Source organism: Ailuropoda melanoleuca, chromosome 11, assembly GCF_002007445.2.
Source record: "Ailuropoda melanoleuca isolate Jingjing chromosome 11, ASM200744v2, whole genome shotgun sequence".
In the NCBI taxonomy this organism is placed as follows: domain Eukaryota; kingdom Metazoa; phylum Chordata; class Mammalia; order Carnivora; family Ursidae; genus Ailuropoda; species Ailuropoda melanoleuca.
In genome coordinates, this window is record NC_048228.1 from 4,124,017 (window position 1) to 4,138,547 (window position 14,531).

Here is a 14,531-nt window from a genome sequence, read left to right on the forward strand (position 1 = left end):
GACGCCGACCGGGAAGCGCCGCTGCCCGGAGCCGCGCGCCTCCCGCGAGCTCTCGCGATACTGCCGCGCCGCGGGGCGGGCGCCGGACTTTGGCGGGAGCGCCCCGCCTGCGGCCCCGCCCCGCCGGTCCCCAGAGCCCTTTCGCTACCCCCGGGATCCCCTGACCCAGGCCGAGCGGCGAACAGCGGGCGTGGCCGCGGGGCACCTGGGTCCCCGGCCCAGAAGTGGCCGCCGGCGTCTGCCACAAGGGAGCCCCAAACTCAAGAATGTCCCGGTCCGAAGAACTCTGAAGGGACCCCGCCCTCGGCCGGCCCCGCGCGGCACCCCCCCCCCGCGAAGCTGACACCCTTGGGCGCGCAGGCGCGAGCAGGGCAGCCCGCTGGGTGCCCAGGCTGCTTCCGTGCGGGGACCCTGCCCCTGAGGCAGCTGGAAAACCCCGGACGGGGACTCTGCGTGCGGGATGACCGCCCGCTTCAGTTCGCGGTGAGGGAGAGTGTCGGCCAATGGGGAAAAGCTCGGCGTACACCACGATTTTCAAGACAGAATGCAGAACTCACAGTGCGAGCTTGGCTTCGCTTGGAAAAGTAAAAGCAAACGTGTGAGCGTGGGGAAACGATGGAAATATAAGCACATTTGTTTAACAGCGGTCGTCTTCCGGTGACAGAACAGTGGGTGACTCTCATTGCCTTCTGTGTATGTTTTTGTATTTTCCGTATTGTGCACAATCAACATATATTACTTTTTAAATCCGAATTTTTTTTGAAAGGGTTAATGTCCTCACCCGGGGGAGCTCAGAGAGGGCTGATGAAAGAGAAAGACAAGTAAGCAAGTGACTAGAATAAACTATGGTGGGGTGGGAGTGGGATAGGAGCCAAGTAAGAATGGAAAGGAGAGAGAGGGACTCCAGGGAGGGGCCTTCAGGTGAGCGGGCAGACGGTTAGGAGGCAGCATGGAAGAGATGCTGGAGCTAAGTATTGGGGCACTCAGGACCAGCAGCCTTATGCTGGAAATGAGAGCAAGGGCATCTATGGAGAGGGAGGGAAGGCGGGCACCGAGTCTGCAGACTCAGGCAGGAGAAAGGAAGCCTGAGTTGGGATAGGGGACAGGCCCCGGGAGAGGCTGGAGCCCAGGGTAGTGGGTCAGAGAGTGCTGAGACCAGGCAGGCCGTGCACTGCAGTCACCCAGACCTGCATCTGAGCCTCTGGCTGCGCCATCCTCTTCTGTCCCCACAGGACCTGGCAGGAGGCCTGGTGTCTGAGCAGCTTGCCTCAGGTAAGGTTGGAGAGCCTGGGATTGAATCCTGGTCTCAGCACTGCCAGGGCCCAGCTTTGTAACCTTGGGCAAATCAACTCCAAGTCTCAGCTTCCTGTAAAATAGGAACCCCAGTTTCACTATCCAGTATTGATAATGTTCTGCAAAGCCCAATATCATGTTTAAATGATGCTCAGAAAGCATTTGCTAAACTGGGAAAGTTGTGCAGTTGCAGTGCCACATAGGAAGGAGGCGTGGTGTTAGTGTGGGCTGAGAGCTTATGCTCCTGACGTTGCCCCCAATTTCTGATGCTCTCACCCAGACTCAGTACCTCTCCCCCAATGCTGGGATGCCTCAGGGACCCCAGAGAATGATCATTGTATCTTCGCTCCTGGGAGTAAGTCTGGTCCTGGGGCACAGAGCTGCTCCCGGGAAGCTCCTCTTCTGGCCATTAGCATCTGCTGTCCACACTGACTTAGGGCCCTGATGCACTTCCAGGGACCATCCCCATTCTGGGAGCACAGAGTGACAGGAAATCCAGTTTGGTGAGCCTGAGCAACCCTCTCTTCTCTGCCCACCACTTCCCTTTAGACCATACATCTCCATCAGCTCCATCTTGGAGAAGGAAGAAAGAAAGGGAAGCAGTCCCCTGCTAGGTATGTCCAGACCAGAGGGAAGGGGGATTTTTAGAAGTGCCTGGAGTTGCTGAATCTGTCAGGGCCTACGGTTCACAGAACAGTAATGGAGGAAAGAGGCGAGTAAGCAAACATAGGCACACACTGGCATAGACCCAGAGAAACAAAGTCACACACACAGATAGACAGATGCACAGAGAAACAGTAATTCACAGAGAGATATGGACAGAAACAGATACACTGAGACCCACTTTCCTACCAGGAAGGGAAGCAATCTGGTCAAAGAAATCCACTCTGCATCCTGTTCTCCAGTGTCGTCCCCAGGCACGAGAACAAGCCCATAAAAATATAAGAACATAAAGGAGAACTACTCAGCTCTGGGATGCCTCACTTGCCTTCTTTTGTAAATAAGCATTTGAATGCGTTTTGTTCCTGGAGCTGAGAGGCAAGCACAAAGGGAGCCCTTTCTCATGCAGGAAGGTCCCTCTGCAGGGTCTCCCCTGTGCCCCCCTCATCCTGCCATTTGCCCACCAGCTGAGGTGGCTTTCCATCCCGAGCCTAAGTGGGGGTTCCTCCCGTTTAAAGAGTCCTAAGGACTGCCTTGACTTTTCCAAGTTAAACTGCAGGCTAAGATGAAATTAGCCTTCTTTTTCTTAAACGGGGTTCCTTGATGGAGCAAGGGAGAATGTAGGGAGATGACCCAGAGCAAGCTGGAGGCAGGTGCCAGGATGAGGTGTCCCCAAGCACCTCAACCCACACCAGCTTCCCAGGGTGAGAAGTTCGTTCTTGTCCAAGCTTGACACCACATAAGAAAAAGTCTGAGACCTGGCCTCTCTCTCCTCCCTGCCGGATGGGTCTCTGGTCAGTTGTTGTTAGAGGGGCGTCCTGGGGGCTCCTTGTCACTCACAAGTCCTCTGTCCCATCCACTTCCCACGTGGAGGCCAGGAGAGGCCTGCTCAGTATAGCTGCAGCTCTCCCCAGGAGGGAACTCTGATCCTCCAACACTTTTCTTCTCCCTCCTCTGGCCATTCTGGGCTCCAGGCATGAAAGCCCCCCCCCCCCCGCTCTAGTCTGGAAATGGGTAAATGATGCGTAATTTATGAGCACATCAGCCTGAGGTGCATAAGTCATATGTGCACAAAAGGGCCGGGTAAATATTTAAAGATTAGAGCCAGCTGGGGAGAAACACAAAGGGCTGGGACAATGGGGGTCTCTCTGAATTCACTCTCCCTGAGCTGGGCCAGCCCGGTTCAGTGTTGATGCACTCACTAGAGTCCCAGCCTTTGTCCCCTGGAGGGCCCTTGGCGGCCGGCTATTCGGAGTCCCAACACAACTAAAGAGAGTTAAACAATCGCAGCCTCTCCAACCCCATCTGGAGACAATCGGCTGAGTCATTTCAGAGCTTTTGCTGTGTCCCGATAGTTAATCACATGAAGCAATCACTTCATTCCACTTTTAAATGCATCTGCAGAGACCGATGGTGCATTTCTCTCCCCACCTCACCCTCGGCGGCCTCTGTGGCACTCACCGGTTGGCATTGCTTTCAATGTCTGGGTGCTGGAGGAAAGGAAGGGGCTCTCACCCAGGGTGAAGAGGCTACACAGGGCTGTCACGTGGGAGGGCTGGTAGAATATCTGGTCTGGCTCCTGTCCTGGGACCTGCAAACCTTACCTTGTTTCCAGACCTCAGTTGCTCTGTAACGTTCTTTCTTTTGCCAAAGTTGAGAAAACCAAACGGGGGAAAGGAGAACAAAGTCACAGGTCACTTATTGCCTTAAATTCCCAAGCCTGAGGAAGCTGAGGGCTCTAAGTATTCCTGGAAGCCCCCAGAGGACTCCAGAACTATAGAAGGAATTTTTTCCTTGAATGAGCAAAGGACAGCCTGGGTCTCCCCAGCGCTTTGCCTGAACTTGTGCTCCTTTCCAGGCCCCCTAGGGATCCCAGATGCTAAAGATGGAAAAGGAGTCGGTGGCCTACATCCCAGTTTGCATAAGCCCGGCTTCTAAGTTGGTCTATGTCCTTCCCTGCAGCCCGAGAGCACTTCGCCCTGCTTGTTCTCAGATAAGGGGGTAGAGGTGTGCCGTCCGCCCCCCCTCCCCCGCAACGCACCCAGTCCGGAGCTCTGCCTGCCTGTGAGTGCGGGTAGGATGCTCGGGCTCAGGATTCGAAAATGGGGGGGGGGGGAATTGGGTCTTAGTGGGGGAGGTGGCTGCCCAGGGACCCGAATTGTGGGTACAGTGGAGATTTCTCCGGCACGGGAAAAGGGGGAGAGGGAATGGAATCCGCACAAGGATCTCTTTCCGCCCTGAGTCTCCGTGACCCGCAGCCGGCTTAAGAGCTGTTCGTGGCGGGCAATTCGCGCTGGGAGTGGGAAACCGGGAAAACAGGTAGGAAATCAGCCTAGGTGCGTGGGTAGCTAGAGGAGCCCCAGCCCGGGGACTTGTCCCGGGATAGGGGAAAAAGGGGACGCAGGGAGCGGTGCCGGGGTAGGGGTAGGGGGCAGCGGAGGCGGGGGCCCATTAAGTGGGCGGGGGCGGAATTTGACGGCTGCGCGTCCCGCCCAGGCCTCGCCGCCCGCAGCCAAAGCTGAACATTGCGAATTAGCTCATTTTGCGGCCAATTTTCCACTGCTTAGGAAAACACTAAGCCACCCACGTGAGCGGCCCCACCCAGCGCGGCCGGGAGCCGTCGGCTCGGGCTCGAGGGAGTGACTGCCCGAGGAGCTGCGGATGCCAGGGTGCGGGCAGGGGAGGTCCGAGGGCCCCTTTATGGCGACCCTAACTCTGGAGAGGGGGCGGGCCGCGAGGGTAGCCCCAAGGGCCATTGGTTTGCTAATGCGCCGGAGTTGAAAGGCGCGGGCGGCGGTTTATGGGGAGGGATCATAATTAGAGGACAAATTGCCCCGCAGCTTAGGAGCGCGGGTTAGGAGCGGGGGCGGGGGCGGGGGTGAGGGGACCGGCAGAGCGAGGCGCGCGCCTAGCTTCCGTGCAGATGTGCAGCAGCTGGAAGCCCGCGCGCGGCGGGGCGCCCAGAGTTTGGCCCCGAGGGGGCGGGCGCGGGCGGGCTTTGTGGGGCCGGCACAATGCCCTTAACACTCGGCTGCCCCCTTTGAGCCCGGCCGCGCCGCCCGCCTGCCCCGCGGCGCCTTTGTACCAAGCCGCCACCGCCCCAAGCCAGAGGAACGCACGGAGGCCAATGGGGCCTGGTCAGCCCCGGCGCTTCAAAGCTGCCCCGCGCGTGCCAACGCCTGCTGTCCGGCCTCGGCCCCGCCGCCCAATCCGGGCCGGGCCCGGCCCGGATCCGGCCCGCGAGTACCGCGGCCCGGGCGGAAGAGCACGTCGGAGCCGCGGAACACGCAACCTAGGCCTGAAAGGAGGGCGGGGCGCGATTCCCCACGCTGCTTGGCGCTTGAGAACGCCTCTGCCCCGGCAGGGCCCTTCAATACTCCGGGAGCGGGTAGGGGGACGGGTGTCGGGGGAGAAGACTCCCCGGCTCCAGGGAGCCAGGGGAGGAGGGGGCCCACCCAGGCCCTAGCAATACCTTCTCCCCCTCACGCTGAGTCCCTGCAAAGGCCAATTTGTTCATTCCCCTACCGCAGGGCTCAATTGCAGACTTTTGGGTCCAAGCTACTTCATCACCCTCGAGAACATCCGCGGGGGCCCCCATTGTTCGGAACCCCATTTTACAAACCCTGAAACTGAGGCCCTGCGAGCCCAGTGCAGGGAGATAACTCGATATGAACCCAGGAACTCCTCTGGACGTCAGCCCGTCAGTCACAGCTACTAGAGCCCTGCTATAGGGCCTAACCGGTCCTGGAGGGGGGATGCCTCCTCCACGGAGCTCCCTGGGTCTCCAACCACAGCCTGAATAATGAAAAGTGTTTGAGGGTCCCAGACTTCCAAGAGCACATAATGCTGCTCTCCCCACATGATCAGTGGTATCTCTCACCCTCACCTTAATTTGTTGGGACCAAGAGAAGGCCAGCAGGAATAAACTCAAAGGCTGTGTGGGAAAGCATCAGAGCCCTACTTGTACAGCCTGGAAATCCAGGACCGTTCTACTCTCCCTGGCTTGAGGCTGCCTGCATCTTCCCCCCAGCTAGGAGAGGTGGACTGGGGCCTAACAGGGCCAGAGGGCACATGAGCCCAGACTACACCTCTGCACAGAAATGTTCCCAGTCCAAGACCCCAGCCTGGAGGAGACTGGCTGTGGCCTTGAGGGCGGGCTGCACGCTTTAATGGGACACATGTCGCTGCTTGGCCCCCTCGGGCCCAGCCTGTGCCCGGCTTTGAGCAGCCACAGGCAGAAAATCGCTGCATTGTCCCTACATTAGGAAGACTAATGTGGCGTTGCCAGCGTGGCCAGAGCGTGAAACCCGCAGAAAGGTGTCGCTGGCGGGTCCTTCCTGCCTCCGCATCTTCATCAGGCCCAGAGAGGCCCGGCACCTTGTCAGAGTTATGAGCCAGGCTCAGAGCCAGCTGGGCCCATGGACATTCCCCAGTGGGTGCCCCCAAAAATGCTTGGAGACAAGGGGCACCAGGGGGCCTAATAATTGGGCCTAGTGGTAAGGCTCGGTACCTAGGGACACTAGACACAGGGACAGGACAGGGCATGGAGGGGTGTGCATGGGAGGGGACTCCAGACTCAGGGAGTGGTGGGGGTGAGATGGATAAAGGAAAGGCTGAAGAAGGGGAAGGGGGGTCCCTCGGAAGAAAGGAGGGTTCCTGGAGGTGAGGCTGAAGCGAGGGCAGAGAGGGAGGTGGGGAATTTCACAGTGCATCCCCCTCTCATCTCCTCCCCCTCGGGGTTCCTTGAACCCAGGAGCGCCTCATTGACATGTAAACGAGAAGCCCCTATAAAGGCAGCACTGCCTCCCACTGGCGCAGATAACGACACCATGGGCACTAAGCCCGGGACCCAGGCCAGCTCTGGCGGCCACACTGGTGGCTTCCGCAAGGTCTGGGGTCCTTAGGCATGCAGGGTGGGGGCCCTGCCAAGCCAGGGGTGGGGTGGGGCAGAGGGTGAGAGGGCCATCACCCTGCCCTAAAATGCTACCCATCCACAGATCTCCAAGCCGCTGATGGAGAAGAAGCGACGGGCTCGCATCAATGTGTCCCTGGAGCAGCTGAAGTCGTTGCTGGAAAAACACTACTCCCACCAGGTGAGACGTGGGGCCGTGCTGAGGTGGGGATGATACGATCCCCAACCTCATCCCTTCCAAGTCGGACTGCCCAACTAAGAGCCCTTTCCACCAACCTGCAGATCCGGAAACGCAAGTTGGAGAAGGCAGACATACTGGAGCTGAGTGTCAAGTACATGAAAAGCCTTCAGAACTCGGTGCAAGGTGGGAGGGCGTCTGGAGCGGGTAGGGCCAAGAGCGGCGGGGGGTGATTTGTGGGGTCAGAGCCATGGATATGACATGGTGGGATAAAGAAGAAATGGATGGAGAAGAAAGCTCGGGGCAGTGGGTAGCTGGGTGAGAGGAGGGCCCCAGATTGCTGGAGGCAGGAGGCCGCAAGGACCCTGCAGGCTAGTGCAGTTGTAATCCGGGTGCGCGAAGATCTGCTCCCTGGCAAAGAAATTCGAATTGCCTGGCTCCTCCCCTCCCTTCCCCGCCACTCTTCTCCCCTTCTTTTCTCTCTCAACACCTCGTCTTTCCTCCTCCCCTTTCCTATGCTTCCCTCCCCTTCACATTTCTCCCGTCCGCTCCCCTCCCCCCAGGGCTTTGGCCGATCCCCAGCGGAGCTGAGTTCCCGTCGGGCTTCCGCAGCTGTCTGCCTGGCGTTAGCCAGCTTCTGCAGCGCGGAGAGGAGGGCGGCGGTGGCCTGCGCTGCCCCCTGGCGCACGAGCGCGCAGGTGGCAGCACCATGGACAGCGCCGGCCCGAGCGCGGAGGCACCCGCGCCGCTCCGCCCTTGCGCCCCTACTATTTGGGCCCCTGTTCCGGCCACCGGCGCCTCGCGGTCCCCGCCACCCCGGCTCCTCTTCCCTGGTGGTCTCCCCGGCCCGTCCTCCAGCGTCCCGGGGCCGCAGCCGGCGCCTCGCCGCTGCACCGAGAGCCCGGGGCCGGGTCTGGGCGTTTGGCGGCCCTGGTGAGTGCCCGCGCGGCCTCGGACTCAATGGGGCCCCCGTCTGGCCTGGTGACGCAGAGACTGTTTAGAGCGCGTCTGCTGTGACGGCCGGGACCCCCAGTCGTCCGTCCTGGTCCGGTGGCACGGGTGGCTGGGAGGGTGCCGCGTGCCCGCGAACGCGAGGAAATACACGGAGCCACAGGGGTCCGGGGCCCGTCCCCCCGCCCTAGCCCCACCTACTCAAGCCAGACCCGCTCTCTCTTCTTCCCACCTTCTCGTGGGGCTGGGAGGGGATGTCCCAGGCTGACCGTCTTTCCCAGGGCCTCCGCGGGCAGCTCGCCCCCGCCCCCGCCCCGCAGCCACGCCGCGGTGGGAAGGTCGCCGTCGGCAGCGGCGCAGAGCGGACCCCTCGCAGCGAGGAGAATCGCTGCCCCGCCCCGGCCCATTCAGCCAGCGGAGGACGCCCGGTTCCCACCGGCACAAAGCGCGCCGGGTCCCGCCCCGCCGGCGAGGGCCCCCAGCCCACCCCCACCTTGGACCCTCTCAGCTTCCACGGATCCCCACCCCCTCCGCACGCGGCGCAGCCCACCCAGCAGGCGCGCTATGCGAGGTCCGCCCCTCTCAGAAGACCCGCGCGGAGCGGTCCTGGCTCAGCAGCGCGCCCGCGAAGTGCTCCGCCCATCGCTCGGATCACCTCACACGCCGCGGCGCGTGGCTGCTGAGGGTCCCGGCCTCCAGGCCGCCACAAAGCCCGCGACCCTCGACAACCCTCGGAGCGCTCGGCGCCTGTTTATTCGTCCGAAAACGAGGTCATTGCTGTGCTCCGACTCTAGCCCCGGGGTCCTGGTTCTCGAGGGGCAGCCTGGGGTTGCGGGGAGGAAATCCCGCGCCGAGCAGCGGAAGAGATCCCGGCACTTCCAGCTTGAAATTCTGAATACACACAGGACAAACCTGTTAAATGGGTATAAAGAGACCACGAAGGTCCAAATTTCTCCCACGATGCCGACTTGGGTGCATCTTTTGAGCGACAAATACTGATTTCTAGAAAACATTTCCCGTTTAGGAGTGCCCCTGCTTTGCCTGAGCGCTTAAACCCGTTCTGGTTAGACTGCGAGGAGAGAGAGGCCCGGCTCCCCCACTCCACCCAACAGGCTCTTTGGAGCACAGGCGGGGAGGGGGTCCCGGCGGTCTGGGGGTTGTCCTCTTGGGTCTCGGCCTCCTATTGCGTTGGGGGCGACTGGGCGACCGGGGCATCCGCACTAACCCCTCTACCAGCCACTAGGTGGCGACCTTACACCGCGGACCCAGGACGCGGCCTCCAAATTCTAACCAGAGCCGGCGAGCGGCGCAATAGGTCGGGCTACCCCCGAATCCCCCGCCCCGTCCCTACCCTTCTTGCCCTCCTGAGCCAACCTCATAGGGGTTAGACGCCCCTGAAGCCACACCTGGGGCCGAGGCTGCCAGCTGGTCTTCCAGGGCTTCTCCTGCTGTTAGGGCTTTGGTGCCCACCCCACAGCTCCATCCTGGAGCTGCTGCAGGCCAGTCTCACGCCCTGGGTGGGGCTGCAGCAGTTTGCATCGGAAAGGGGCACCAACCCAAAGACCAGCGCGCTAGGAGAATTCCGGACCCAGAGGGAGAGACGTCTGGGGGCTGCTGGCTAGCAGTGCTGCTCTATTCTACAAAGATGTTTCCATGAAACTAGCCTAGGAATGCCAGGTGCAAATCATAGGAAGTTTTTATTGTATTCTGTACAGAAGAGAAATGCTTAGTTGTCAAAAAACTACAAACGGATCCCTGGCTCTGGGTGAGTGGTGGTATTGAAGACAGAGCTCCCTCCCCTGTGAGCCCAGGGTCAAGCTGCTTACGAATGCAGCAAATAGGCCTGGAGGCTTACAAAGTGTGAGAGGGAGCCCCAGGCCCCAGGGTCCTCCGTTTGGGGTCCTCCCTCCTCTTTATTTTTGTAAAAACCAGAGCTGGAGGGACTTTGGGGTACCATGTCTCCCTGCAAGTATTGCCATTGGATATGAAGTACACAGAGTAAAAACCCAATGTGGCCTGAGCAGGGGTGGGTGGGGGAGGGGGGGAATGACACAGTGGCTAGCTGAGGATCTCTGCCCCCACGTGACATGTTGGTCCTTGAAGGCACAGCAGCATTGGCCAGAGGTGGCCCCTCCCATGGCTGAGGCTGTACTGCAGTTTCCTGCCTTGCTCACCTGTGGCCAGCTCATCCCTCCCAAGTTACCCGCCAGCCAGGGACTGGGGCGGGGGGTGGCTTGGAAGCAGAGATGGAGCCAGTCCTCTATCCTTGCCCCTCCCAGGGGCCTCTTCTGGGGCTGAGACCTTGTCAGCTGGGTGAGGAAATAGACTTGGCCACTGGAGGGAGGGTCGGGGAGGGGCTGCAATTCCAGGCTGCAGAGCAGGAGGGAGCACAGTCCAGGCAGGCTCCCTGCTGGCCCTGGACCGGGCTCCAGGTCTTCCTGGGGAGAGCCGTTGTGTGGAGGCAGGCGCCAGGATGAGACCACCTCTGCATTCGCCCCTGTCCTTTCAGCTCAAGGTCACAGCTGTTCCCAGGCCTCTGCTTAGCCTGATTCTAGGGTCTCTCTCCATGGAAGACCCAGCAGGCCCCTCCCCAAGGCCCATGGCAAAGCCTAGGGCAGCAAGGGGTCTGCCCCCCCGGGGTGAGGGAAGACCCTCAGCAGGGACCAGGCCTTAAACCCAGAACCTGGGAGGCCTCTAAACCAGGACCCCTTCCCGCGGGCATCAGGATAAGGAAGCCCATTCTCCCTTTGCTTCAGTTCTTTGCCAGCATGGACCCACAATCTTCATGGCGGGAGTCCTAGAGGTGGCTGGCTTGGTGGGGAGAGTGATGAGGGCCACTAACAGTGGTCAAGGTGGGTGATGGTGCAAAGTGTTGTGCTTTAGCTGGGGTGTGGGTGGGGTGAGTGCCTGGGGGGGCCAGGGGCACTGAGGGTGGGAGGTCTCAGGCACAGAGGCCACACACTGAAGACTGACCCCCACAGAGGACCCACAGAGGGCCCTAGACACTCTTACACCCTGTCCATGCAGTGGCCGGTGCACAGACCAGGAGACTTCTCCAAGAGTCCTGAGAGTTAATATGGTCACCTGCTCATTACAGATGGGGAAACCGAGGCAGAACTGGTCAGCAGGAACACCTGCTCAGAGAGTTTGTTTGGGCTCTGAAGACCCCTGTGCTTAGAGACCCTCTGTACCCTGCCCCTCGCTGAGGTGAGACAGTTACAGTGCAAAGTGGAAAGCAGGGTGCAGTCACTCCCGTGGCTCCTGCTTCTGCAGGGCTGGGCTTGGTTCTGTCTGGTGGTGGCCCTGTCCCCCGGGGCTCCTTGCTGCCACCCCCATCCTCACAATCCCGCTGCCCAAGGCTGGGCGAGGCACATCAGGGCGTGCAGAGCCCGCCTTTACCCAAGTCCAGCCTCGCTCTGCCCCGTGATGCCGTACCCAGAAGCGGTCCAGTGCAGCCACCGCCCCTGCAGGCAATACCCATGGCTCGGTCACACAGGGAGGGCTGTTCCGTGGTGCTGCCCGGAACCCGGCCTGGGTCAGCGTGGCATCTTTGGTGCTTTAGTCCCTGCGGGCGGCCCGGCCCGCCGGGCGCGCGTGGGTAAGCAACAGCAGGCCCTAGGACGCGGAGCCCAGCGAGTCCGAGTGCAGCGTGACGTAGCCCGAGGACTCGGAGGGCGAGCTCAGGAAGCTGCTGGTGCTTCCGGCAGCGCCGCCGCCGCCCGCCGCGCGCAGGCCCCCGGGCTCGCCCCACGACGCGCTCAGGCTGGTCCTCAGGGGTCCCGCGTGCGCGTGCACGGCCGGGCGCGGCCCGCGGCGCGGGCGGAACGGGGGCGCGTCCTCCGCGAAGGCCAGCAGGCTGCCGTGGCGTCGGTCAGGCCCAGCGGGCAGCACCACGGCGGCCAGGTCCTCGCCCGAGCCCCAGCGCGGCAGGAAGGCGGGCAGCGGGACGGCGGCCCACACCTCCGCGTCGTCGTGGGAGAGGCGTCGCGTGGGCGGGACCTGTCAGGACGGGCGGGGTTAACCCGGGCTGCCCTCCTGGAAAACGGGGACCGGCGCGGGCCTCAGAGAGGCAAGGCCTTGGAGAGATCACGATACTCCCCGCCCCGCCCCCCCCGCCAGCACGTGCGGCGTCTGGAGCCCCGCCCCGTCTCTACCTGCAAGTACTGCATCTTGTCCTTCTGCAAGGGCCGCAGCGGGTAGAACTGGGGCAGGCCCCCCTCCAAGGCCGAGAGCTCATACTTTGCCATCCTGTCCAGGGCCACAAAGTCACCTCCATAGTTGTAGTCGAGGGAGTGCTCCAGCACCAGGTCCGGGGGAACGCCACCGTCCAGACTGGTATCTGCAGGGTGGGACAAAAGCTTAGGGCCCTGGAAACGTGGGGGAGTCGGACAGTGAGTTCTAGGGACCCACAGAGACACACACAGGGCAGGGGGCTGCGTTCAAACCCTGACTCTGCCATCTTTTAGCTGTGGGACTGGGGAGATCCCCTGAGCCAAGTTCCTCCTCTATGGGGATGGGATGGAATGTTACCTGGTGAGCTTTGGGGGGGAAGTAAATACACACAGGGTCTGACAGTGCCTGGTACATAGCAAAGGCTCAGCCGAGGGTAACACTCTTATTGCTGGGGTGAGACAGCACCCGGGTCTACGGGAGGCCCCCGGGGAGCCCTTAAGGGGGGGAGCTCTGTGGAACGCATTCAGTCTGGTGTCCACAGATACAGCCAAGCTGGAGAGGAGAATGCCCCATGGGACACAGGTCCCTTAGGGGTTCAAGCACATCAGAGAATATGGTCACCTCAGCGTCATGGGGTGGTCACCTGTGACCCTGCTGACCTCACCCAGGCACCACTCTCCCCAGAGCCTCTCCCGGGCCGTCCTCACCATTGTCCGAGTCCTCATCGTTAGCCATGAGGGCCACACACTTCTCCCAGACGGCCTTGAGGTCAGCGCGGTAGCGGTCGCAGGCCCAGAGGAACATGGGCAGCAGGAGGGCCTGGGCTACCGAGCACCACAGCACACACAGCGCCATCCAGGGTGCCGAGGCGTCCGCCCGAAGACTGCTGAAGCTCACCACCTGCGGGCACACGGCTCGGCCTGGCACCCGGCAGGACCCCCCACCCCAGCAGCTCCCCGCCAGCCTCCCTTCTCCCGCCTGCCGGAGGAGGAGGCGACAGACAGGGCCATAGGCTCTTGGGCAGGAAAGAGCCCGAGTGTGAGTCGAAGTCCCTGCCACCAAGAGCTGCTGGCTGCCCACGCCGAGCAGCCATAACCCCGTATGTGCACGGACAGCCCTTCGCAAAGTGCCTTCCCTCATGCCAGCCGCACGACCGCCTGAGGAGAGAGGTGGGGGCATGGGCCCACTTCTCCATGGCCAAGTGGCCTCCTTGGCCCTATCCCTACCCTGGGGGGTGGTGCAAGGGGTCTAGGTCTTGGATCTCAGAGGAGAATCAAAGTAGTTTCTGAGAATCAACCAGGCAGCCTCACTGCCCAGGGACCCTCACTCCTCCTGTCCCAAGACAGTTCATTCCCCCACCCAGAGTGACATTTAATTATTCCTCCATCAGAGCAGAAATGGGTATGATACATTCATCACACTGGTTCTGCTATGTGAGCTGTGTGACCCTCAGAAAGGTGCTGAACCTCTCTGGGGCTCAGTTTCCTCATCTGTGAAATGGGCCAAGAACATCCACAGAGTGAGGTGAAGACCCCAGACACCGTACCAGGCCTGCAGCATGGAGTGGGCTCCATAAACTGCACTCCCTTCCATGCCCTGAAGAGAAGCTGGGGAGCCTCTTCCTCCATGGCTGTCCCCTTCCGGCTCTGCAGTTTCACACATGCTCCTCTCCATCAGCACAAGCTGGAGACTCGGGGCCCCACTGCACACAGAACCCAGTTACCCGGGTAGAGGGGTTTGCCAGGCCCACTGAGGGTGGGGCCACTGGGTGTCTGTGGCTGCATCCTGATTGTGTCCCCTATGAGGTTGCCACCCCACCTGCCACCCTCTGGAGCTTGTGTCCTGCACTGACTCCAGGGACACAGCCCTGCCAGGCTGCTTGGACAAAGTCTGGCTGGTCCTTGCCCCTAAACCCCTCCCTACCCCCCTCCAGACCTTTCAGGCGGTTGGGCTGGAGCCCTGTGGGTGCAAGGGCATGGTTACTGAATCCAGACTTTGTTCTGGGGCCAGGTGGGTATGTTACTCCACCTTCCACACCCCCTGATTTGAATGGGCCTCACTCTGGTGAGGAATGTCCCCTACAGTGTGCCAGGAAGATCCTGGGCTCCGCATTCCCCTAACATGGGCTCAAGTCCTAATACAGCTGCCTTAACTTTATGTGGGTCATGGTACCACTCTGAACCTCAGTTTCCAAATCTGTAAAATGGGGATGATGGTAATGCCGCTCCCTCCCTCCCTCCCTCCCTCCTTCCTCCCTCCCTACCTCCTTCCTTCCCTCCCTCCTTCCCTCCCTCCTTCCCTCCCTCCCTCCTTCCCTCCCTCCCTCCCTCCTTCCTTCCCTCCCTCCTTCCCTTCCTCCCTCCT

General features: G+C 61.1%; 3 protein-coding genes across 6 annotated transcripts in view; 1 reads left to right on the plus strand and 2 right to left on the minus strand.

The window, feature by feature from the left end:
• Positions 1-21: 21 nt before the first annotated feature.
• Positions 22-8,777, plus strand: HES3 (hes family bHLH transcription factor 3). Of its 3 annotated transcripts, XM_034671138.1 has the most exons (5): positions 22-693; positions 3,916-4,017; positions 6,951-7,046; positions 7,148-7,229; positions 7,607-8,777. In XM_034671138.1, the coding sequence occupies exons 3-5, from the start codon at positions 6,966-6,968 to the stop codon at positions 7,978-7,980; spliced, it is 537 nt and encodes a 178-aa protein (XP_034527029.1). In that variant the 5' UTR covers positions 22-693; positions 3,916-4,017; positions 6,951-6,965; the 3' UTR covers positions 7,981-8,777. The 3 variants fall into 3 exon arrangements, with proteins under 3 accessions (XP_034527029.1, XP_034527030.1, XP_034527031.1); XM_034671139.1 differs by lacking the exon at positions 3,916-4,017; XM_034671140.1 differs by lacking the exon at positions 3,916-4,017 and having other exon boundaries at positions 22-668.
• Positions 8,778-9,672: 895 nt separating this feature from the next.
• Positions 9,673-14,531, minus strand: part of GPR153 (G protein-coupled receptor 153) — an 11,208-nt gene continuing 6,349 nt past the window's right edge. Inside the window, exon 6 of the mRNA XM_034671134.1 lies at positions 9,673-11,993. Coding sequence (XP_034527025.1) covers positions 11,610-11,993 — 384 coding nt within the window. The 3' untranslated portion in view covers positions 9,673-11,609. The remainder of the gene's footprint in view (positions 11,994-14,531) is intronic.
• Positions 11,893-14,075, minus strand: LOC117804344 (probable G-protein coupled receptor 153). Of its 2 annotated transcripts, none has more exons than XM_034671135.1 (3): positions 12,875-14,070; positions 12,149-12,333; positions 11,893-12,029 (listed from the first exon to the last, which is right to left on the minus strand). In XM_034671135.1, the coding sequence occupies exons 1-3, from the start codon at positions 13,344-13,346 to the stop codon at positions 12,012-12,014; spliced, it is 675 nt and encodes a 224-aa protein (XP_034527026.1). In that variant the 5' UTR covers positions 13,347-14,070; the 3' UTR covers positions 11,893-12,011. The 2 variants fall into 2 exon arrangements, with proteins under 2 accessions (XP_034527026.1, XP_034527027.1); XM_034671136.1 differs by lacking the exon at positions 11,893-12,029 and adding an exon at positions 12,041-12,070 and having other exon boundaries at positions 12,875-14,075.